At 62.7% G+C, this 21,367-nt stretch overlaps 1 protein-coding gene across 5 annotated transcripts in view; it reads left to right on the top strand.

Moving 5' to 3' along the window:
- The window catches only part of CROCC2 (ciliary rootlet coiled-coil, rootletin family member 2), a 52,005-nt gene that overhangs the window by 12,410 nt on the left and 18,228 nt on the right, over positions 1–21,367 (top strand). For 4 of the 5 annotated variants that reach the window (XM_037069298.1, XM_037069297.1, XM_037069301.1 and 1 more), the window contains 17 exons: positions 1,179–1,285; positions 2,491–2,656; positions 3,310–3,410; positions 3,864–4,031; positions 5,102–5,198; positions 5,271–5,360; positions 5,448–5,654; positions 5,765–5,964; positions 7,437–7,586; positions 8,013–8,157; positions 8,403–8,549; positions 8,843–8,968; positions 14,405–14,598; positions 17,505–17,611; positions 18,077–18,246; positions 18,852–19,028; positions 20,961–21,074. In XM_037069298.1, the coding sequence (XP_036925193.1) occupies positions 1,179–1,285; positions 2,491–2,656; positions 3,310–3,410; positions 3,864–4,031; positions 5,102–5,198; positions 5,271–5,360; positions 5,448–5,654; positions 5,765–5,964; positions 7,437–7,586; positions 8,013–8,157; positions 8,403–8,549; positions 8,843–8,968; positions 14,405–14,598; positions 17,505–17,611; positions 18,077–18,246; positions 18,852–19,028; positions 20,961–21,074 (2,466 nt within the window). The remainder of the gene's footprint in view (positions 1–1,178; positions 1,286–2,490; positions 2,657–3,309; positions 3,411–3,863; positions 4,032–5,101; positions 5,199–5,270; positions 5,361–5,447; positions 5,655–5,764; positions 5,965–7,436; positions 7,587–8,012; positions 8,158–8,402; positions 8,550–8,842; positions 8,969–14,404; positions 14,599–17,504; positions 17,612–18,076; positions 18,247–18,851; positions 19,029–20,960; positions 21,075–21,367) is intronic. The other variant, XM_037069299.1, reaches the window with a different exon arrangement.

Raw genomic sequence — 21,367 nt, 5'->3', positions numbered from 1 at the left:
CAGGAGAGGTGACCCCACTTTCCAGAGGAGGAAACAGAGGCTCAGAGTGGACTAGAGTTGCCCAGGGCCGAGACCACCACCAGTGGCCAGTGATGGCTAAGTGCCCGAAGGCCCGGGACACCTACACTGGGGACACCCATTCTTACGGTGGCCAGCACACCCAGGGGGGCGGGGGCAGGGCTATGAGGTGAGGGTCTTTCCCTGGGGTCAGGCCCGGAGAGCACCCCGTGAGCCCCTCGCTGGCCGTGGGGGTGAGAGTGTTCCTAGCACAGGGCGGGGAGATGATGGGAACGGCCAGTGGGAGCAGATGCTGCAGGAATTCTGCGGTAGCTCAGGAATCTTGTGAGTCAGACCTGAACTCGCCGAGGCCATAGCTCGGCACACACTCGGCCCCCTGGTGTGGCACCAACAGAGGCCGGGCCTCCCTCAAGTTCCCTGGGTGGCCAGCATGACTGCTTCCTGGTGTCCCCAAGTCTGGTGGCAGCCTTTGCCCAAGCACCTGCCTCCATCCAGGACCTTTGGCCAGCCCCTCCTCTCTCCTCTGGCTGGTGGCTGAGGAGGGGACAGACTTCCCCACACACGGAGCCCCAGGTCCCCAGTGCCCCAGGTCCCCGGGTCAAGCCACAGGTGTGGCCTCCACCTCTCCTGACCTTACCACCTCTCAGCCCCTGCCAGCCTGCCCTCAGGGTCTGAGCCCCTCTCTCGATACCCCAGGGAGTGCTCCAAGTACACATGTCTGGGGAGGCCAGCACCCTCTTGCCCCCTCAGAGCCCCCGGGTCCTGTCTGCTCACCACTGGGGCAGGCTTGGTCCACAGCTGGGTGTGGTCCCCACCCACCTGCTGGACGAGACAGAGGTGTGCTCACAGGCAGGAGGGGCAGCTGGAGGGAGCACCCCACCACTCACTCGATCTCGTGGGGGTGACCCCAGGCCTGCTCTGTGACTGGCTATCCTGCCCCTTCTGTGGCCAGCCCAGACCCTCAGGGCTACCTCCTAAGCTGGCTGCACACCCTTGGCCCTTAGGTGGGGTGTGGACACCCACCCATCTGATCCATCCCGGGAAGGGGCCTGAGCTTCTCCAGCCCCAGCCCCAGCCCCAGCTTGACCTTAGCCAGCCAGCCCTGCTGGGCACCCTGGGGGACCCTGCCTCCCACCTGGTGGACCAACGCTCTTCTCCAGCTGCAGGCCCGGCTGGAGACCACGGAGGCGCGGCTGCGGAGGTCAGAGCTGGAGCACAGCGTGGGCCTGGAGAGGGCCCTGGGTCGCTTGGAGGCTGCAGAGCAGAGGTGAGGCTGGGGGCACAGCAGTCAGGGCGCAGAGGGCTCAGCTGTTACCCCAAGGGGCAGCGGGGCCTAAGGTGTTTGGGGCTGCTGGCCGTCCTCTTCCCAAAGCGCCTGTCAGTCAAACTTGCCTGTAGGCTTGTTTGACTAGCGGTCAAACTCAGCTACAGGCTGGGGCAGGGGCATGGGGGCAGGGTGGCAGGCAGGGGAAGGAGGGGGCAGAGCAGGGTAGGGAGTGGGGACCACCCTGGCATGGCCTCGGGCCCAGGGCGCAGATCCCACAGGCCGTGAGGCGCTCCCTGGGCCCCCTCTCTGGAGTGTGGCCGCTGAGTGGACTGCGGCCCTCGGCAGCCCGGCCCATGTTGCTCCAAGGCCAAGGCTTCTTCTCACTCCAGCTGGGGCTCCCTGGCCCCTTGGCCTCAAGCGGCTTTGACTTCACGGTCAGGGTCTCATTTGTCTACCTTGGAGAGCACGTGTGACCCCAGCCCTCAGTGGCAGCCCCTGCTCTCTGACCCCTGGCACCAGAACAAGGCCCCAGAAGGGCAAGATGCCCCTCCAGCTCCCCACTGGGCCACCCACAGCCCCGGGAGGTTCCCCTCCCACGTGGGGCCATCCTCAGGGACTGGAAGGGAGGACAGTGCTGGGAAGCCGCTCGAATCCAGTGTTTTCGGGGGTAACCCTCGTGCAGGCTCACGCCCGAGGAGCAGGGAATGTGCTGCCGCCTCGCAGGAGGGTGCTGGCTCTGGAGTGTGGGCCACCCCAACCGGGCGGGTTTGGTGACCCTGCGTGCAGCCACACGCAGACCCGCCCTGGGTGGAGAAGGCCCCAGGCCACGGTGGGGGGACTGCTCCTCCCTGTCCCCACCTGCCTCACTGCAGGGGTACACCTCCCCCCAGCCTTGCCTGTCCTGCTCGTCTCGGGTTTCACTGCTGCCCCCAGGACTGCAGAGCCGGCCTCAGTTGGGGAGGCAGAACCAGGGGAGCTCGGAGAGGGAGAGGAGGGTAGGGTGGCACTCAGATGCCCTCTCTGGTTTGGGGACTGTGGGAGACCCACTGCAGGTTGCTGCACAGGGCAGGCAGGGGGCACACGGAGCTGGTGTCGGCTGGGTCTTGGGGCTGCCCCGAGCACAGCCACCACCCACACCACGCCACACCACGCCACACCACGCCACACCACGCCACACCACGCTGCTGTGGTTCCTGCCCCTCCAGGAGCACCAGCCTCTCCCAGGTGAACAGGCTGCTCAGGGGACAGCTGGAGCACATGAAGAAAGCCAACGATGCGCTGGCCGCAGAGCTGGCGAGGACAACGGGCAGCGTGCTCCGCCTACAGGCCCAGCTGGAGCTGAGGGAGGCTCGGCGCTGGGCCCAGAGACAGGTGCTCCCTCTGCCACTGCCCACTGGTGGGGATACCTGCTCGGTGCTTGGGCTGCTGGGGGTCGGGGGTGGACCACAGGTACCAGGATGGGACGGGCAGGGAGCGGCTTCAGCTGCGCTTCCCCCCTGGGCACTGGCCTCCAGCCTCCCCACGTCCTCTACTCAGCATGGCCACAGTGTGGGGTGTAGGGGGCCCCAGGGTGGGGAAACCACCCCCCCATTGAGAGAAGGAGGGCAGCACCCTGAGGCCAGATCTGTAAAGTAGGGACGGGATGGAGTCCTGCTCCAGGGACAGCGCGGGGTGTGGGCAGGCTGCCTCCTGGTCAGACCGCAGCAGTGACCCCCGCCCCGCCCCTGGCCAGGGCAGCAGGCCCCAAAGTCTTGGCCGGCCACTTTTCTGAAACCCTAAGCTCGTTGGCAGGTCAGAGTGCTCCCAGGGCCAGGCTGCACACCCAGGGCCCTGGGAGCCGTCCCAGGGGAAAGCTTCCCTGGACGAGCTGGGCCGCAGCTGAGCGCCGGGAGAGCGCATCCCACTGTGGAAGATAAGCGGGGTGAGGGGTGGGGGTCGGCCGGCGGCCGCGGGAGGAGCAGGTGGTGGGAGACAGAGGGGCCAGGGACTCCTCACCCTCAGGCCCCTTCCTTTCCCGCCGGCAGCATCTGCGCCCAGGGGAGCAGCCCCGGGACCTCCTCCTCCTGTGGAGGCAGGTGACAGCGCTCCGAGCGCCCCTGGCAGAGCTGCGATGGGCTGCCGAGAGGTGAGTAGCCACCCGCCATGGTCAGGGAGCAGGGCCACCCGGTGGTGCCCAGGCTGGGGACCTAGGGCCTCAGGTCAGCCCCATGGGAGCGGAGGCTGGGGGCTGGAGGGCAGTCAGAACAGGGTGAGGGAGGCCAGGGTGCAGGGCAGAGGTGAGAGGTGAGAGGAGAGGAGCCTCGGGGTGCGGCTCTGGGCCCCTCCGGGCTCCGTCCTGGGGCCTGAGCACCTGTCAGCCCTCGGTCTGTGCACGAGGAAGCTGGGGTCCAAGGGTCCACGCGCTCTGCAGCCCAGCTGTGGTGGGGGCCTCTCCTGAGGATGGGGCGAGGGGTCTGTGCAAGGCCAGGAGCAGGACCCAGGCAACCAGACCCCGTCCTGCCCAGCCAGCCCCGCACCCCCTGGGCCCGGAGCCCACGGCCGGTCCTGAGGCTCGGCTGGGGCACTGCCATGTCCCCAGGGGCCTCGCTGACATGCGAGCGGATGCAGCCAGGACAGCCCGGCACCTGCACACGGCCTGCCTGAACCTGGACTCCAACCTGCGGCTGTCGGCCGACAGCAAGGCGGGCGCCCTGGAGCTGCACCTGCGGAGCCGCTGGGACGCAGAGAAGGTGGCGCTGCAGGCCAGGTGGGCACCCGAGCCAGTGACTGCATGGTGGGGGGGGCACCGTGCACCCCCTTCCCATCTGCCAGCAGCCAGGATTCTGAGTGGTGGGCCACCGTCACTCCAGGGGCCACATGACGTTCCCACGGGCTAACAGATGTGCCCCAACTTCGCAGCCAGCCCTGGAGGCCTCAGTCAGAGCCCCCACTTGGAGGGTCTCCGTGGGCACTGCCGTGGACATGTTCACTGTCCTCAAGGCTGGCTCCTGGAAGTGGAGTTTTCAGGCCTAAAAAGCACAGCCTTCAGGGGCCGGCACTGATTTGGGCTCAACTGTTTCAGAAGCAGAGGCTCCGGGAGAGGACGTGTGGCAGGGTTCTGCACACAGGCCACTTCCAGGGCTTGATGTCTGTTTCTTTCAGCAGAAAATGGGGAGGTGGCCTCAGGGCCCCCCTCCAAAGGCCACAAAGCCTGATTCCATGGAACCTGGGGGCCCGGGGCTCCGGTGGTCATGGGCATCTTGGAAGGCTTACAGGCTGGGGCCCGCCCTGCCCTCCAGGGTCTGGAGGGCAGTGGGTAGCAGGACGGCCCTGGATGTCCTGCAGGGGCAGCGCCCAGGGCCTGAGCAGAGTGCCCTGGAGCCATGGGAAGGGAGACCAGGTGCCCCAGGGGAGCCGACGGACTCTGAGAAGAAGGGAGTCCTGGGAAGGAAGGGACCACAGCAGCGCCGTCACTCACTGCTAGACATGTGGCAGCAGAGGTGGCAAAGGCCTGGAGTGAGCATCACAGCTCAGGTGTCACAAGGACAAGCAAGGCCCCAGAAGCCACTGTCCCCAAGGCAGGAGAGCTGAGTCAGCATCAGCTTGGATGCTGACCTTGGGGTCTGAGCCTTACTGCCAAGTCAGTGGGAGCCGTGGAAGGTTCTAGAGTAGGAGAAAGGCTTCTGATCAGACCAGGAACCACCCACCGAGACCGGCGTGGTGGGTGCCCGTGGCCCAGCCACACCCGGGAGGAGCCTGGACCCAGCTGGGCATCCTCAGGCCCATGGCTTGGGCGCTGCGCCGACCCTGGTGGCCCCGCCCCTGGGTGTCCCTCAGGCTCTCGGAGCAGACGCTGCTGGTGCAGAAGCTCACGGGGCGAAACTCAGAGAAGGAGAGAACCATCGCTTCCCTCAGGGCGGATGTTCGGAGACTGGTACGTGGGGCCGGGGCGGGTGGCTCTGGGGCGGGGGTGTCCTCGCTCTGCTGAGGGCTCTGCTGGCTGCAGGAGTCCCGGTGTCTTGGAGGCCGTCGGGCAGCGGGGGACCTGCAGGACCGAGCGGAGTCCCTGCAGCGCGTCTTGAACGTCATCGCGGAGGTGCAGCCCCTCTCGGCCCAGCTGACCCGAGGAAAAGTCGGAAGGTCCCACTGGGCACGGCCCTGAGCTCTGTTCCCACGCGTGCAGGTGGCCCGGGCGGACTTGGGGAGCCCAGTGCTGGCCCAGAGCAGCAACACTGACGGGGAGGAGGCACCGGGTCCACTGAGGAGCCCCCTGCACACCTCCTCCCCTTGCTGGAGCCTGTCCCCACCGCGGGCCCACTCCCCGGCTGCCCTGGACCCCGCACTGTGGGCCGTGCAGGCTGCCATTGAGAGGCGGCGGCGGCAGGAGCAGGTGGGCAGCCAACGCAGAGCTGTGTCCGAGTCCCCGTGGGGGCCTCCTGGGGGCGGGGGGTCTGTGGTCAAAGGCCAGAGAGGGCTCATGCCACTCCCCACCCTGAGCAGGAGCTGCGTCTGCAGCTGGAGTCTTGCCAGGCGGTGGTGGCCGGGCTCCGGGAGCAGCTGTCGGAGAGGCAGCGGGAACTGCAGGCCTCACGGAGGGCCCTGCGGGAGCAGGAACGAGAGCGTGAGGGTCTCCTGGACAGGCTGGAGGCGCAGCGCCAGGAGGCACAGAGCTGCAGGGTGGCCAGCGATCGCCTGGGAAGGTGGCTTCCGGAGGGCAGGGCGGGCAGTCCCAGCCCCGGGCACCTCCCTGCTCCAGCCTGCCTACCACGGCCCCTCGCCCACTCCTGCCCCCTCCCTCGCCTCCCGCCAGCAGCCATCACTCAGCCCCTTCCCCCTCATCCAGGCTGGCTGGGCTGCCCAGGACTCACCTCTTCACCCCCTCCGCTGCTTCCCAAGCTCTCCATGCCCACCCCATTTCACATCCCGCCTGCCTGGAGCAGGCTGTGTCTCCCCCGCCCCCAGCCCCCAGGACTCCTTGGGGGCTTCTCCATCCTTCAGAAATGACCCACACAGCCTGTGGTGTCCACAGGGACCCCACGTGCCCTCCTGGTGGATCCTGGGCACTAGTGGCCCTGGCACCGTCAGCCTTGCAGCTCTGTGACACTCATGCCGTCCTGGTGTCCGGGGTCAATGGGAGTTGGGGTTGGGACAGGAGTCCTCCAGGACTTACAGTCGGGCTTCCCAACCCCACACGCTGTCCGAGCCCGACCTGGGAGTCGGCCTAGGCCTATTGCAATGTGGTGGGGCAGAAGGCAGGTGGGTGCTCAGGAAGCCGTCCTGCAGGAGCGTGGGCGGGGGCAGACCCCTGCTCACCCTGGGTGTCTGGACTGAGTGGCCTGGTGGAGCGTCCAGCACTGGGACAGGAGGTCCGAGAAGTCGGTCCCAGTCCCATCTCACAGGGGCACCAGGAGGAACAGGGCGGCTGTGGGTCAGCACAGACTGGCCCTGGGTGGGGGAGCAGAGGGACCAGGGCTCCCTGGGAGGGCGGAAGGGTCCTGGCAGGGGAGACAGGAGAGAGGTGGCGGTGATGCGTGCGGAGCAAGGAGTAGAAGGTGGCAGGTGCCCGGGGGGGGACTGTTAGCTGGGGCACCAGTCTGGCCACCAAGGGGACAAACTGCAGTGTCCTGGGGACAGGTGGGCAGGCCTGAAGGATAGGAAGGCCAGACTCAAGAGGCATTTGGGGAGCAGGTGCCTCAGGGGCCAGGGTCCCAGAGGGTGCAGCTGACGTCCGGGTCCCAGGCTGATGGGCAACAGGCTGCAGGGACCCTGGGTGGCCAGCGCTGAGCTCAGCCTCACACAGGGCGCTGGATCTGGAGGGTCCAGGGCCCCTGTCAGGACAGGCGAGCAGGACCACCAGATGCGGAGCTGGGGAGGGTGCTGGTGGGGAGGTGTCCCTTCCTTCCGCAAGTTCCAGAAACACTGGCTGAGCCAGGCCTGCGGGGGCAGAGGGCTGAGCTCAGGAACGCACCAGGAGCAGCAGCGGCCTTCCCGTTTTACGGACTCTCACGGGGCTTCGAGGAGGGGACAAGCCTGCTGGCCACCTCACCTTGCAGGCCTGCCTGGGGCTGGAGCTGGCTGGACTTGCCTCGTCCCTCCCTGCACTTCCCTGAGCGCCGGCCCCGCCTGCCCCAGCACCTGGGAAGTGCTCAGGGAGGGTCTCCCCTGCCCCCAGAGAGAAGAAGGCTCTGGAGGTGGAGGTGGAGGAGCTGAGAGGCCAGGCGGAGGCTTGGGACTCGGGCACGAAGAGGCTGGAGGCAGAGGATGCGGAGCTGCACAGCCACTTCCTGCTCTGGGCGCAGCGGAGGGAGGAGCTGGAGGCCAGGTGGGGTGGGCACGGCCTCTGCCTCCCAGGGGCCTCAGCGTCCTCATCCACAAAAGGGACCCCTTCCTTGGCAGCCTTGTCTCAGGGAGTGGGGGTGACAGGCTGCCCCCAGGCTCCCTCCTGGCTGAGCCATCACCCCGATACCCACCCAGCACCCGCCCAGTGCCTACCTCAGCAAACCCACCACCCAGGCTCAGGAGAGGGGGCGCCCCAGGCAGGTACCACCCACCTCGTCCAGGCAAGTCCACTGAGGCCCAGGCAGAGCCCCACCACCGGCCAGGAACTGGGGTCTTGGTGTGGGTGCAACCCTGTGGACTCACAAGTACAGGCCTCCAGGGTGACCCTGGGCTTGGAGGGAGCTGCAGGTAGCCCCCTGCCCCCTGGTCCCTGCGCCGACCTCATGCCTCTGCCCCGGGGGGACCTCAGCCAAGGGCGTCTGCAGCAGCTGGAAGAGAAGGTCTCGGGGTTCAAGAAGGAGCTGGCGTCGGTCCAGAGGGTGCTGACCACCGCCCAGCTACAGAGGGACTTTCTGGAGAGCGAGAGGGCAGCCCTGCAGAGCACCCTGACCCGGGTAGGCCTCTGGGCCCTCTCCTCCTACCTCCACGAGCTTCCCTGCCCCCAGGCCACCCTGTCACCTCTCCGGGCTGCAGCCTCAGGGCCCTGTGGGGGCTCCTCTGCCGTCCACCCAGACCTCCAGCTTGTGCACCTCCAGGATGGGGGGCCTCACTCCCTCCCCGGCACCAACAGCTCTGCCTGTGATCCTGAAAGTCCCGTCTGGGGTCCCCTCAGGGTGACCGCTGTCCTCCCCTCCCCCAGGCCGAGTCCAGCAACGCCGACCTGGAGCTGCTCGTGACCCGGCTGAAGTCAGAGGGGGCGCAGCAGAGGGATGCCCTGGCCCAGATGGCCGCCCTGACCGAGGGCTTGGCACAGGACAAAGGTGCCCTGACCCGCCAGGTCCTGCAGGTGAGAGGGGGGCCCGGGGGGCTGTGGGACTCAGTCCCCGCTCTAGTCCCTGAGCCCAGAACCTTCCTTGCACCCGCCACCCCCCGTCTTTTCCGTTCTCGGGTGGAGTGCAGGTTTGGGGGAGAGGGGCCCACACAGGGCCAGGGAGCCTGACCAGGGAGCCTGACTGGCCTGGCCTGCGGGAGGGAACGTCACACCCACAGGGGCAGGCAGGGAGGTGTGGTCAGCTCATGGGGTGCGGGGGCCCAGGGCATGGCGTGGATGCTGACCCCTCCCACCCCCACCCCGGGCAGCTGCAACAGGAGGGGGACCAGCTGCGGGAGCAGGAGCGGGCGCTGAGGCAGGAGCAGGTGGGCACCCAGGAGCACCTGGTGCGGGCTGAGCAGCGGCTGGAGCAGCTGGAGGGGCAGGTGGGCCAGGTGAGAATTTTGCAAGGGTTTCTGGCTCCACCCCCCCACCCCCACCCCCACAGGGCAATCACTTCCTCTTGGGATGTGGACCTGCAAGGTCACGGGTCACCTTACCAGGTCTTGCTGGCTGGGCTTTCAAACTGCAGTGCTGCCTGACCCCCGCTGTGTGCAAAGGGCAGGGCCCTCATTGGGACGTGGAGGACGGGGAGGCTGTGCAAGGAAGGCCCTGGACCTCGTGCCTGTCCCCGGTGCCCAGGGGCAGAGTCTGCCCTCAGCAGGGGTCCAAGGCCCAGGGATCTCCCACTTGGGCTGGCGGGGTGGGGGACACAGGGCCTCACTGCTCCCTGCCCTCTGACTTGCTCGCTCTCCGAACCGCCCCCACCTTCCATTGCTGTGAGTCCTATGTTGGGGGTGGGGGCGTCACACTGAAGGAGCTGTGCTATTTTCTGGGCTCCAGTGGCATCCGGACTCTGTGACCCCTGTCACCTCTGGGTCTCCGCGCAGCCTCTCCCGGTTTCTCAGACTCAGTCCCGTCCCTTTTTCGGTCATCGGTGTCTGCACGTTTAGTTCCAGCATTAGAGTCATCTCGCCGCCGTGAGGCAGGACAACTGCACGCGCCCGTGTAGCCGCCACTGAGGCCCAAATGTGGACCCCAGCCCAGCGGGCCCCGCCCCCACGTCCTCGGACTCTCCCTGCCCTGCAGTCGCGGCTCTGCCACGGCCAGCACTGCGGTCACCTGCTTCCCTGCTTCAGATCCCTCGTCGGCGTCAGCGGGGCTGCGGCACAGGCGCCTCCGTGCCCAGCCTGCCTCTCAGTGTCTCTGCGCGTCATCGTGTCCACAGGTGGATCAAGAGCGTGTCCTTTTCACGCACAGTGACATTCCCTCCTGGGAACGAGCCGCATTCGCGTCCCCGTCCCATGTGGCAGGACGTCTGGGCGTTTCTGGTTTGGGGCCGTCGAGTGGGCCAGCAGCAGCGAGGGGGGCCTCCTTCCTGCAGTCCCAGCTCCGGAAGGGGGTCCCCAGTTCACCCCCAGGGAGGTGTTCTCTGTGGGCGTTTGTAGATGCCCTCGGGGATCCCCGGTGTTCCCTCCCACCCCTGCTCTGCTGAGAGGCGTTCTTATTTTATTCATGAGTGGGTTTGAGTTCTGTCCAAGCTCTTTCTGTGTCTATTCACATGACCACATCATTATTCTCCTTCTGCTCATGTGGGGCATTATAGCATTAACATTGTAAGGTCGATCCGACCTGGCATCCTTGAGATAAACCCTACCTGCTCAGAAGTTGACAGATATTTTATAAATTTATTGATTGAATTTGATACTATTTTTTAAGATTTATTTTTTTAAAAATTTATTCATTATGCTATTACAGTTGTCCCATTTCCCCCCCCCTTTACTCCCTTCAGCCCTGCACACCTGCTCCCACCCACGTTCCCTGCCTTTAGTTCATGTCCATGTGTCCACCTATAAGTTCCTTGGCTTCTCCATTTCCCACACTATTCTTGCCCTCCCCCTGTCTATTTTCTACCTACCATCTATGGTACTTGTTCTCTGTACCTTTTCCTCATTTCTCCCCCTCCCACTCCCCTGTTGCTGACCCTCCATGTGATCTCCATTTCTGTGGTTCTGTTCCTGTTCTAGTTGTTTGCTTAGTTTGCTTTTGCTTTTGTTTTAGGTGTGGTTGTTAATAACTGAGTTTGCTGTCATTTTACTGTTCATATGTTTTCTCTTCTTTTTCTTAGATAAGTCCCTTTAACATTTCATATAATAAGGGCTTGGTGATGATGAACTCCTTGAACTTGACCTTATCTGAGAGGCACTTTACCTGCCCTTCCATTCTAAATGAAAGCTTTGCTGGATAGAGCAATCTTGGATGTAGGTCCTTGCCTTTCATGACTTGGAATACTTCTTTCCAGCCCCTTCTTGCCTGTAAGGGCTCTTTTGAGAAATCAGCTGACAGTCTGATGGGAACTCCTCTGTAGGTGACTGTCTCTCTTTCTCTTGCTGCTTTTAAGATTCTCTCCATATCCTTCATCTTGGGTAATGTAATGATGATGTGCCTTGGTATGTTCCTCCTTGGGTCCAACTTCTCTGAGACTCTGAGCTTCCTGGACTTCCTGGAAATCTATTTCCTTTGCCAGACTGGGGAAGTTCTCCTTTATTATTTGTTCAAATAAGTTTTCCACTTGTTGCTGTTCCTCTTCTCCTTCTGGTACCCCTATAATTCGGATGTTGGAACGTTTAAGGATGTCCTGGAGGTTCCTAAGCCTCTCCTCATTTTTTTTGAATTCTTGTTTCTTCATTCTTTTCTGGTTGGATGTTTCTTTATTCCTTCTGGTCCACACCGTTTATCTGAGTCCCAGTTTCCTTCCCATCGCTATTGGTTCCCTGTACATTTTCCTTTATTTCACTGAGCATAGCCTTCATCTTTTCATCTAATTTGCAGCCAAATTCAATCAGTCCTGTGAGCATCCTGATTACCAGTGTTTTGAAGTGTGCCTCTGATAGGTTGCCTATCTCTTCATCACTCAGTTGTATTTTTTCTGGAGTTTTGATCTGTTCTTTCCTTTGGGCCATTTTTTTGGGTTGTTTTTTTTTTGATGCACCTATTACGTAGCAAGGGGTGGAGCCTTAGGTCTTCGATGGGGTGGGGCAACTATATCACAGCGTTGTGACGCTGTATGTGGGGGAAGTTTCTGAGAGGGAACAATGTCGCTTGCTCAGCTCTCTGCCCACTTTCAGTCACTTCCCCGGCTGCCCACAAGCAAACTGGGCCCTTCTGGTGCTGATTCCCCTGGTGCGTGGGTTTGTGTACGTTCTAGGACCCAGCGGGTCTCTCCAGTGAACTCTCCTGTGAGGCTGGGAGTTTCTCCCACTGCTGCCTCAACCCCACAGGTGTTTATAGCCACAGGTTTTGAGGCTTTATTTCCCTGAGCTGGAGCCCTGGGTTGTGCAGCCTGTTTCTCTCTCCAGCTGTTTCTCCCGGTTCATCCGCACACAGATGTGGGACCCCCCAGTCCACAATCTGCCACCTGGCCGGGCCCTCCAGCTCCCACCTTGCTGTGAATCCTCTCTGCCTGGCCTGTCTTCGCCTCTCCTCCTGGTCTGGATGAATATTTCTTCTCTAACTTCTTGGTTGTTGGACTTCCATACAGTTTGATTTTCTGTCAGTTCTGGTTGTTTTGTTTTTAAATTGTTGTTGTCCATTTGGTTGCGCGAGGAGGCACAGTGTGTCTACCTACACCTCCATCTTGGCCAGAAGTCTTGATACTAATCTTTGAGAGATTTTACTTATTTATTTTTAGAGAAAGAGTGAAGGGAGGGAGAAAGAGAGGAAGAGAGACATCGATGTGTGGTCACCTCTCATGCACCCCCTACTCAGACGGGGCCTGCAACCCAGGCACGTGCCCTGACTGGGAATCGAACCAGTGACACTCTGGTTTGCAGCCCACGCTCAATCCACTGAGCCACACCAGCCAGGGCTTGATACTATTTTTGAAGGATCTTTGCATGTATATTCATGAGTGATACTGGTCTGTCGTTTTATTTTCTCGTAATTTTTTTGTCAGATTTGGAGTCAGGGCTTCATAAAGTAGGTTGGGGAACTCTGTTTCCTGGAAGTGTCTGTAAAGGGAGCTGTATCCTCCTAAATGTTGGTAGAATTCACTAGTGGCACTGTTCGGATCTCAATGCCCTCTGCGAGGAAAACTGCAGAAGTGAATTCAGTTTAACAGATACGGGCCTTCGGGTTTCCCGCTCGCTTGCGGCTCTTTCTTCTGCTGCGTGGTCCCTGGGCCCCTCGGTGGCCCTGGTGTCTGTGGCCTTGGCAGAGACCTTGCAGGGTACTGTGCAGACCCGCTACCCGCCCTAGGCAGGAGGGGTGGTCTTCAGCAGCCTACCCCGCACCGTTACCAGGAGCAGGAAGCTCTGGTCCTTACGCCGGAAGGACGTTTTGCAGGGTGTAGAACCCCGGGGCAGGTATCATCTTTTGGAGCGAGTTGCTGGATTCGTCCCACCAGGCTCGGACTGTCCCTGCCGCTGTTTGGGGGTCAAGCATCGGCCTTGTCACTCACTTAGACACAACGTCTGCGGTTTTCTTGGCCCCTCTGATTTTTAAAGATATTTTCTCTTATTTTAGTAGTCAAAAACTTAGTGTTAAGATATATCTATGAGACATTTTCTTTGCATTTACCTTTTTAGGGTATTGTGGCTCATTTTTAATCTAAGGCTTGACGTATTCTATTAGATTTGCAAAATTCCTACCCAGTGTCTGTTCAAATACCCTCCCTCCTCTCCCTCTGAGACTGATCATGCAGGTGACGGGCCCTGTCCTGTGCACCTGTCACACTCTTTTCTGTGTGTCCATCCTTTTGTCTCCTCCTGCTTCAGTCTGAGTACACTGTTTTGTCTGCTTTCCAGATCGTTAGTGTTCTATCCTGTCCCATGTGCCATTGAGACATTGTATTTGTAAGTCACACGGTTTCTGTTTGTTTCTGGTTCAGTGGTGAAACCACACCTTGCCATCCGCCTTCCCGAACGTGTATTGGCTCATAGCTGTTAGAGTGTGTCCGTCAGCCCCAAGGAGGCGAGGGCTGCCTGTGCTCGTTTGATGTTTGTTTGCCCTGTGACCTTATCCAACAATGCGCCTGGCAAACTGGTCAGATGTCAAACGGCACGCACGTGAACACCGCAGAAACGGTTTGACGGGAGCTGCTCCCCCGAGAGGGTTTGCGCTGGGCTCTGACGGGCGGCAGGGGTGGACGGCCGCCTGCTCTGAGACGGACGGCTGCCCTGCCCCAGTCCCCCAGGACACAGCTGGAAACCTAGGGCCCAGCGGGGCCCTTCCTCCCCTGCAGTGGCTCTGAACCTGAGCTTCTAGACCCTGAGGCCACAATACTCTCCTCGGCTTCTCCATTTCTCAGCGAAAATGTTGAACTCAGCACAGGCTCTGAAGAGGGACAAGACCCAGAGTAGGGGCTTGTTCCTCTTCCCCTTCTCTCCGAGGTCTCAGCTCCTTCCGTCCCAGCTGGCCTGGCAGCTCGCAGGGCCTTGGTCAGCCTCCATGATGGGTTCGGTCCAGATCTGTGTGACGTGCTGGTCTGGAGCAGCCCGGTCCTCTGTCAGCTTCCGCTGCCATTTCTGTGCGGTGTTTGCTGTGCCCGGACACCTGTGGCCCTGCCTGGGTGGCTGTGCAGGCTGGCAGCTGGGCATGCCCAGTGCTGCTACTCTGCTGTCATGGCCACTGGCGTGGAGGCCCCCTCTGCTGGGACAGCGCACGAGCACCCTGAGGTCCCGTGTGTCCCATACCCACTCTCTTCCACCTTTTCCTCCACACCAGGTTGCAGGGAAAACACTTCTTCTGAAGTCCTTTCCCTGAAGAGGTCCTGCCCTCTCTCTCCCTCTCTCTCCCTCTGTGCTGGTCACCACCTCCCACCCCTGCTTTAGGTCACTTGTGAGAAACAGGCCCTGGAGGAGCAGCTGGCCCAGAGCCTGCAGGATCGAGAAGCCCAGATGGACACTCTGCAGAGGACCCTGCAGGAGAAGGAGGCTTGGTCTGAGGAGCGGGCCCAGCTGCTGGCCAAGCAGGAGGCCTTGGAGAGGCAGGGCCAGCTCACAGCTGAAGAGGCAGCTGGTCTCAGGTACCCAGTGGCCTGCAGGCTGGGCACACCCTCTGTCCACATGGCTTTGCCCTCGGAGGATCGGCAGGGGGCGGGTGGGCCAGGTGTCCGCCAGGGAGAGAGGCTGTGGGTGAGGGGCACATCTAGAACAGGGGGGGCTGTTGAGAGCCCTGGGGTGGCCTTCCTGGGCCAGGTAGCAACTAGTGGGGGGAACAGGTAGAATTTCTTGTGCGTGGACATGAGAAGTTCAGGGTACATATGGCTTCAGGCAAGGCTGGATTCAGGTGTTTCCACAGTGCCACCAGGAACCTGCCTCTGCCTCTCTGGTTTGCAGGCTCAGGTTAGAGGGGGCCAGGGCCCACCCCCAGCAGACACAGAGTGCCCCTTCCCCACAGGGCCCGAGAGCCGAAGCCTTTGACCATCTTGAGCTACTTCATGTCCCTGAACCAGTCCTGGGAGTCATGGGGCTCACATTGGCCGGCAGGGGTCACATGTCCATTCCTGGCATTGGCATGGGGGATGCCAGCCCCAGGCAACCACAGGGCCGAGAGCAGGGACAGAGTGAGCTCCAGTCACTCCAGTGACCACGGGGCCACTTCCAGCAGATGTGGAATGGGCACGTCAGGTCACACCAAGGGTGCCCTGCTGGCTGCCGCCTGTGAGCTGTGCTGGTCCCGTGGCCTCTGGACAGGCAGACACCGATAGCCTTCTGGACCTCGTGGGCCCGTCTCAGGAGCATCTGAGTGCTTCTGTAGAAAAGATGTCCTCCTAGAATTCTAGAATCTGGGGGCCTGAAATCGTCTCCGCAAAACAACAGCTTCTGGGAAGTCCAAACAGGAAACCTGGCTAAGGCTGCTGCGGGTTGTCGGGAGTGGAGGGGTCCTGGAGCCCTGCCCGTCACTGCCCCCAGGCCCACCGTGCTGGGAGAGCATGGTGGGGGTCCTTCCTATCCTGCCATCATCCTCCCTCTGGGTCAGGGGCCCTGGCCAGCGCTTTTGGGAAACCCAGGATCCTCCCCTGACTTAGCCCCGACCACTGGACCCAGAACCCCTGCGCATGGTCACACACCTGCCAAACGGCATTTCAGGGTGACCAGTCTGAGCTTCTGGTGACGGGGCTGTTTAGGACCTGCCCTGAAATCGTGGCTGCCTGGCCCCCGTGGTGCATGTCCATCCCGATGGGCCCGGAAGGTCTGGCTTCCGCCATTCCCGGAGTTCCCAGAGCATGTGGGCCGCCAGCTTCCTGCAAGGTTGGCCTGACTTGGGAGGACCCCAGGCCCAAGGTCCTCCAGGACCCACCCCAGGCCCTGGGGACACGCCCTCAAGTTCATAGGGTGCCAGCATGCTGCTCAGCCAGGGACATGGACTCGGGTCCACCTGCACCCCACACACTCACCCAGGCTGGTCTCGGGGGGCTGAGCTGCCCTCAGGCTCCAGTGGAGGGAGAGACTGGACATGTCTTTAGCCTCCTGGCCTCCGGGTGCTGACTCCTTGTGGCACAGGGGTCTCTCCCAGAGGGGACCTAGAGGTGGGGACAGCAGTCCAGGCAGAGAGGGTGGGGAGCACGTGGGTGCTGACCGGGTGGGGACAGGATGGAGGACTGGGATATCAGAGAAGTGAACCTTCTGGGCTCTACGGATATCAGGGGCCTGGAAGGTGTGACGTGCCTGACCCCCTGCAGAGGTGGCAGCGCTGTGCTGGGAGGGGAGACCGCACAGGGCCTGCACCCGCTCTGACCCACTGACTCACGTGGGCTGCGTGCCAGTGTTTCCGTGTTCGTGCGGGCACTCGTGTTCGGTGTCCGTGCTGTGCCCGTGCGTACGCCGCTGGCAGAGCAGGGCACCGCTAACCACTCGCCCACTGGCTGGCCAGTGCTGACGGGCTGGCTGTCAGAATTCCAGCCAGAGACGGGGCTGCTGTCAGGTGCCATCCCCGTCCCAGGGTTTCTCTGAGTTGCACACTTGTGCACAGGCGTTCCCTGCCCGTGACAGAGCCACACGTGTGCGGTTCTGCCCCCGCTTCCAGAGAAGCTGTTACATGACAGGGGAATGAGAAGAGCGTGTCCTCATCCTGCTCACGACCAACACACATGCCTTGATTTCTAAAACACTGTGCTGTCCACTGGCACCCTAACCGAAGGCGGTCATACAGCCACAGTGCACCCCTGTCTGCACGCTGCTGGTCCGCTGTGTTCCTAAGGACCAAGCGCCGGGCGGCTTGGCTGCTGGCGCGAGGACAGGCACGCGTCAGCTCTGAGTCCCCTCCCCAGGGAGGCGGCCCTCGCACCCCAGCCGACCCTGCAGGGCATCATGATCTCAGTCTCCGGGCAACTCTAGCTCACGGTTGTGACTTTTAAACTCCCTGAGCAGTAATAAGGTTGAGCACGTCCAACCTTAGTAGGACTTGCTGGACGTCCTTAGTAGGACAAGTAGGGGTGTTGACCGTGGGTGGGGTTTTGTGGGTAACGGTCGTTTTTCTCACTTTCCTGGAGGGTCAGCTGACTCTCTGTCGTTACTGGTAGGAGCTTTTTATATATGGTGGCTACAGACTCTGTGTGTCCAGGGAGGAGTTTCCCTTCCAGCCTGTGCCCTGTTTCTCAAGTCGGTTGGTGGGCTCTTTTCTACACGAAAGCCGCCCCCGCCCCGCCTCTGTGTGTGCTCAGGTCCATCAGCTCTGCGTCCCTGTCTTCTGGGTTTGGCGTCTTTCCCAAGGTTATAAAACACCCTTCTGTGTGTTTTCTGCTACTTTTATAGTTCTGAGTTCTTTCGTGGTTTTTACATTTAACTTTTAATCCACCTGACACGTTTTTGCGTAGGGTCCAGGTGGTCTTTACAGATTTAACATGAAGATGTCCTCTGTGTACCCTCTGTCTACCTGCCTGGCCCTGGCGGGCAGGTGACGGGCCCACCATCCGACCATTCCCCACAGGGCCCAGCGGGACACGCTGGCGAGCAGCCTCCTGGAGGCCCAACAGCGGGCAGAGCAGCTGGAGGGAGAGGCCCAGAGCGCCCAGCACGCCCGGCAGGCCCTGCAAGGTGCACCCGCAGCTTCGGCCTCTCCCCAAGCGTCCCAGAAGGGCTCCTTCCGAGGAGCTCAGTCGCACTGCCCGCCCCCCGGGAGGAGCCCCTGGACCTCGGGCCTGGAGCTCCGGGGGCTGAACGGCCCTGCCGCTGTTCTCCCTGAGGGGCGGTGCTGCCCAGCCTGTTTCCCACCCTGGCCCGAGGCTTAGCCTTGGGTCAGCGCGTCGGCCCTGCCCCGTCCCTGAGCTCCCGCCCCTGCTCAGCCCACCCCACCCCGTGCTCCCTGTGCGGCCTCCCGGGCCCCTGGGCCCGGCCTCCGCCAGGACGCATGCCCTGCAGTGGGGCTCTGTCCCTGCAGCTCGCACAGTGTCCTCAGAGCAGGTGGCTGTCACTCCACAGAGGGTCCACCCAGAAAGGCTACGGAGGGTTCCAGGGCGTGGGGCCCTTTGGCCGATCCCAGATGCATCCGTCACTTTGCAGCAGAACTGGAGCGGCTGAGAGGCGCCTGGGAGGCCCGGGAGGCGAAGCTGGAGCGGGACGTGGGGCGGCTGCGGAGGCAGGTGGCACAGCAGGAGCGGGGAGCGAGGCTGGCCCTGCAGAGCCAGGCGCGGGCCCACCACGAGGACCTCGCACGGCTCCAGAGAGAGGAGGTCCGTTTCCCTGGGCCACTGCTGCTGCCACTCCCAGGAGCCTTCCATGCCCGGAGACTGCGGACCCTCGGGCAAGGGGTCCTAGGGAAGCAGCCAGCAGGCAGAGGTGCAGGGCCACACTGAGGCGGGGCCCAGAGGAGGTCAGCTGGGCCGAGAGGGTCTAGGGTCTAGGGTCACAGGGCTGAGCCAGGGTGGCCAGTCCCCTCCCTCACAGGAGGGACCAGCCTCAGCACTGGCTGGCCTGGCCGCACTCGGAGGGCATCACCGAGAGGAGCTTTGTCACTCTTCCAGCCGTCCCCTGGCCACAGGCCCCTCCAAGCCTCACTTGACACATCCTCGTGTCTCGTGCATGGCAGTGGCACTTGGTCCACTGGGAAGCGCAGGAAGGCCCGTGCACTGTCAGCTCGGGTCAGACAGAGGAGTGGGGGTGGGGCCCGACAGCCACTCCCAGCTCTGGCCTCAGCAACACTGTGAGAGGAGGGCATGCGCGGGCGGCACAGGACAATCCCTGGGGACTTCCCTGCCCTGGCGCCCCCCGATCCAGGTCTCATGCAGGACCACAGGCACCTGCTGTCCTCATGGCCTGTCCCTTTGTCTCGGCCCAGGAGGCCCTGCGTCTGTCTCTGATGGAGGAGAGGGAGGGAGCGGCTCTCGAGTTGGAGCAGGAGAAGCAGCTGGTGGCAAAGACTGTGGCCAAGAGGGAGGCTCTGGAGAAGCAGATTCGCAGCCTGAAGCACGAGCAGGATGAGCACCTCCTCCAGCTGGAGCGTGAGACGCAACAGGTGACGGGGGAGACTAGGCATCGTCGCCCTCCATCCACTCCACCGGGCCTTCCTGACCCAGAAAGAGGGCGTGGGGGCAGCCTCCCCAGGTCACCACTGTCGGAGTCAGCTGTCCATCCACAGCAGGCCTGGGGGAGGATGTGCACCCACCCACCCACCCACCCACCCATCCAGTCACCCATCCAGTCTCCCACCCACCCACCCACCCATCCAGTCTCCCACCCACCCACCCATCCAGTCACCCACCCACCCACATGACTACCCACCTACCACTCGACCACCCATGTATGTAACTACGCATTTGCAGGCATCTGCTCCTTCGTTCAAACAGCCTTCCCTCAGCCCCCACACCCAGCTGTCCATTCATACCCACGAGTCACCCAGTCGAACCACTTGCCCCTCGGTCCGTCCCCTGGCTACTGGGGTGCAGACACTGGACATGTCAAAGTCACCCCGTGGGTCCAGGCTCCTGCAGTTCACCGCGACCCCGGGAAGCTCTCACTAGTAAACACATCCATGTGCTGGCACACACGGTGACAGAACTCCGAGGTTGGCACAAATCACACACCCACGGAGGGGTGACAGGAGCAGGAGTGACCCTGGCCTGTGGCCAGACTCCCTGCATTTCTCGCTGGGTTCTCACAACTCCGAGCTGCGTGCTCTCGTCGGCCCCTCTTACAGGGGAGAAAAGGCAGGTTCTCGCGTGACGCCGGCCTTGCCGTGGGCTGCCCAGTGCCCACCGCCCCGGGGCCGGTGCCATTAGCTGCCACGCTCGTCTGCTTTCTGAGCAGGAGGAGGAAGAGGATACTCAGCTGTGCAGCACTCGGGGGGCGGGGGGGGGGTAAGGGAGGACCAGAAGTCGCCTGGCGGTGGGGGTGCATTTAGGGGAGGCCAGGGGTGGCGCCAAGGTCTGTGTAGAGCCCCTCAGTTCATCGCTCCTCAGAATGACTCACAGAACTCAAGAAGGTGCTACCCACATGGTGCTAGCGTCCTTGTAAAGGACACAGTCGAGTCCCGCCCAGTGAGGAGACACATGAGGCGCAGTCTCTGCCGCTGGAACTGGGGCCTGTCTCCCCCTGGACCATCAGTGTGCACCGGGTTTTTACTGGGGTCCTCACATGGCTGTGATTGATGGCATCCAGACCCCATGCCCTCCCAGAGGCCGGGGCAGCTCAGCAGCCCACACGGCCCCACTGCGCCCATGCATGGTGGGCGGGCCAAAGCCACCCTCCCCAGACCGTGTCAGCCCAGCGTCCGTCACCTCACGTCCCGGGGCCCCGGGGTGACAACAACACCTGGGCAGGCCCCAGGGTCCAAAGGCTCCTCCCAGGACCAAGCCACAGACCAACTCTTTACTACAAGACAGGGTGACCTGGGTCGGCCCCCCCACACCTTCGTGTTCAGGGCAGGCCCACTCTGTCGCAGCGGCCCAGAGTCCCTGGTGCCGGACCGGGACGGCTCTGCTGGCCCCCGTCAGTGCCTCTGGGCGGTCCCCAGGGCGTCACTGTTTAGAGCAGTGCTGAGGCTGCCTCCCCTGGGCCAGGGGCCCCCAGAGCGGCACCTGTGGCTTTGACAGTCACCGCCACCTCCCTCCCACCTTCCGCAGCCCTCGGGGGGCTCGGGGCTCTCACTGGCACCCCTCACCCTCAGTGACGCAGCATTTCCAGAGGTGCCGATTCCTTAGTGTGCCCCACTCGTTCTCTGGGAGAAGCTGAGCTGAAGGGGGTGGGAGGCTCTGTGGAGCCCCTGAGGGGTGCCTGACAGCAGTGGGGGAGGGTGCCCGGTGCGGGGAGCTGCCTGACTGCAGGCTCAAAGGCTGGGCCATGCTGGATGGGGCAACGGGCTCCCCCGACCCCCTCAGGATATGGCTGTGTCTGGGGTGCTGCCCCTCCAGAGTGGGTGGGGAGCCGGGCGCACACTGTGTCCCACCAGGCCCTGTCTCAGAAAGAAGCAGAAAGGAGCCTGCTGCAAGGGCAGCTCTGCAGGGCTGAGCGGGAGCTGGAGCGGGTGCAGCAGGAGGCTCGTTGCCAGCAGGAGCAGGCTGAGGTGAGCGCCGGGCTCCCTGCCACCGGCACTGGCCTGGCCTGGCCAGACCCGCCCGGTCCCGGGATACCCCCAGCCTCAGTTCTCCGGGGTGTCTCCAGGTCTCCTGCTGGGAGGGGGCACTGTCTTCCTCAACAGGAAGGAAAGGCCAGCACTGGGGACCCCACCAGAACAGGGAGGGCCTGGGCCGCACAGAAGCCTGAAGCAGAGGGGACCAAACCCAGGCCAAGGCCCCGGCCCCCAGCCCCGCTGGCCCCAGCCAGCCTGTTGGAGTGTAACTGCAGGGGACCTTGCTC

Source organism: Sturnira hondurensis, unplaced genomic scaffold (genome assembly GCF_014824575.4).
Source record: "Sturnira hondurensis isolate 20B ecotype Veracruz unplaced genomic scaffold, ASM1482457v3 Scaffold0018493, whole genome shotgun sequence".
NCBI lineage: Eukaryota > Metazoa > Chordata > Mammalia > Chiroptera > Phyllostomidae > Sturnira > Sturnira hondurensis.
This window is presented reverse-complemented; position numbering and strand designations above follow the sequence as displayed.